Raw genomic sequence first — 541 nt, forward strand, 5'->3', positions numbered from 1 at the left:
AGCAGCTGCAAAGCAGCTTCCAAACCGCCCATCAGCGCTCCCGTGCGAAATCTCGGGCAGAGACCGGAGATTCCCGCCGGGTGTTTGCTCCGGCGTCACCCCGGGACGGGGAGGGGGGGACGCGGGGCGGGCAAAGTTCGGCTCCTATAAAGTCAGGTGCTGTCCACTTCATTCATTCCCAGGGGAAGCATCGTCGGGAGCCGCACGCCCATCTTTTACACAGGAGGTTTTTGGAAAGAAATCCCCGCCGGAGCGATGCCGACGGCGCTGCGGGATGTGGGAGCCGCCCTCACCTGCCTCCAGCTCCTGGCGCTGCTCGGGGGCGCGGAGATGTGGGAACGGGATGAGATGCGGCTGGAAGCCATCAAAAAGGGGATCCTGGAGCGCCTGGGGATGCCGGCACCCCCCGTGATCCGGCACCGCCTGGACCCTGAGAGCACCCGGCGAGCGCGGTTGCTATACCGGCACCGAATGGCCGAGCTGACGGGGAACCGGACCCGGGAGGAGGGAGCTGTGGCCGGGGCCACGCATCTGCATCGCC

At 66.7% G+C, this 541-nt stretch overlaps 1 protein-coding gene across 1 annotated transcript in view; it reads left to right on the top strand.

Annotated features, from left to right (window-relative positions):
* The first annotated feature begins 255 nt into the window (after positions 1–255).
* Positions 256–541, top strand: part of GDF15 (growth differentiation factor 15) — a 1731-nt gene continuing 1445 nt past the window's right edge. The window contains exon 1 of the mRNA XM_010188947.1: positions 256–538. Coding sequence (XP_010187249.1) covers positions 256–538 — 283 coding nt within the window. The remainder of the gene's footprint in view (positions 539–541) is intronic.

The sequence above is a fragment of the Mesitornis unicolor genome, unplaced genomic scaffold, assembly GCF_000695765.1.
Source record: "Mesitornis unicolor isolate BGI_N332 unplaced genomic scaffold, ASM69576v1 scaffold43637, whole genome shotgun sequence".
In the NCBI taxonomy this organism is placed as follows: domain Eukaryota; kingdom Metazoa; phylum Chordata; class Aves; order Mesitornithiformes; family Mesitornithidae; genus Mesitornis; species Mesitornis unicolor.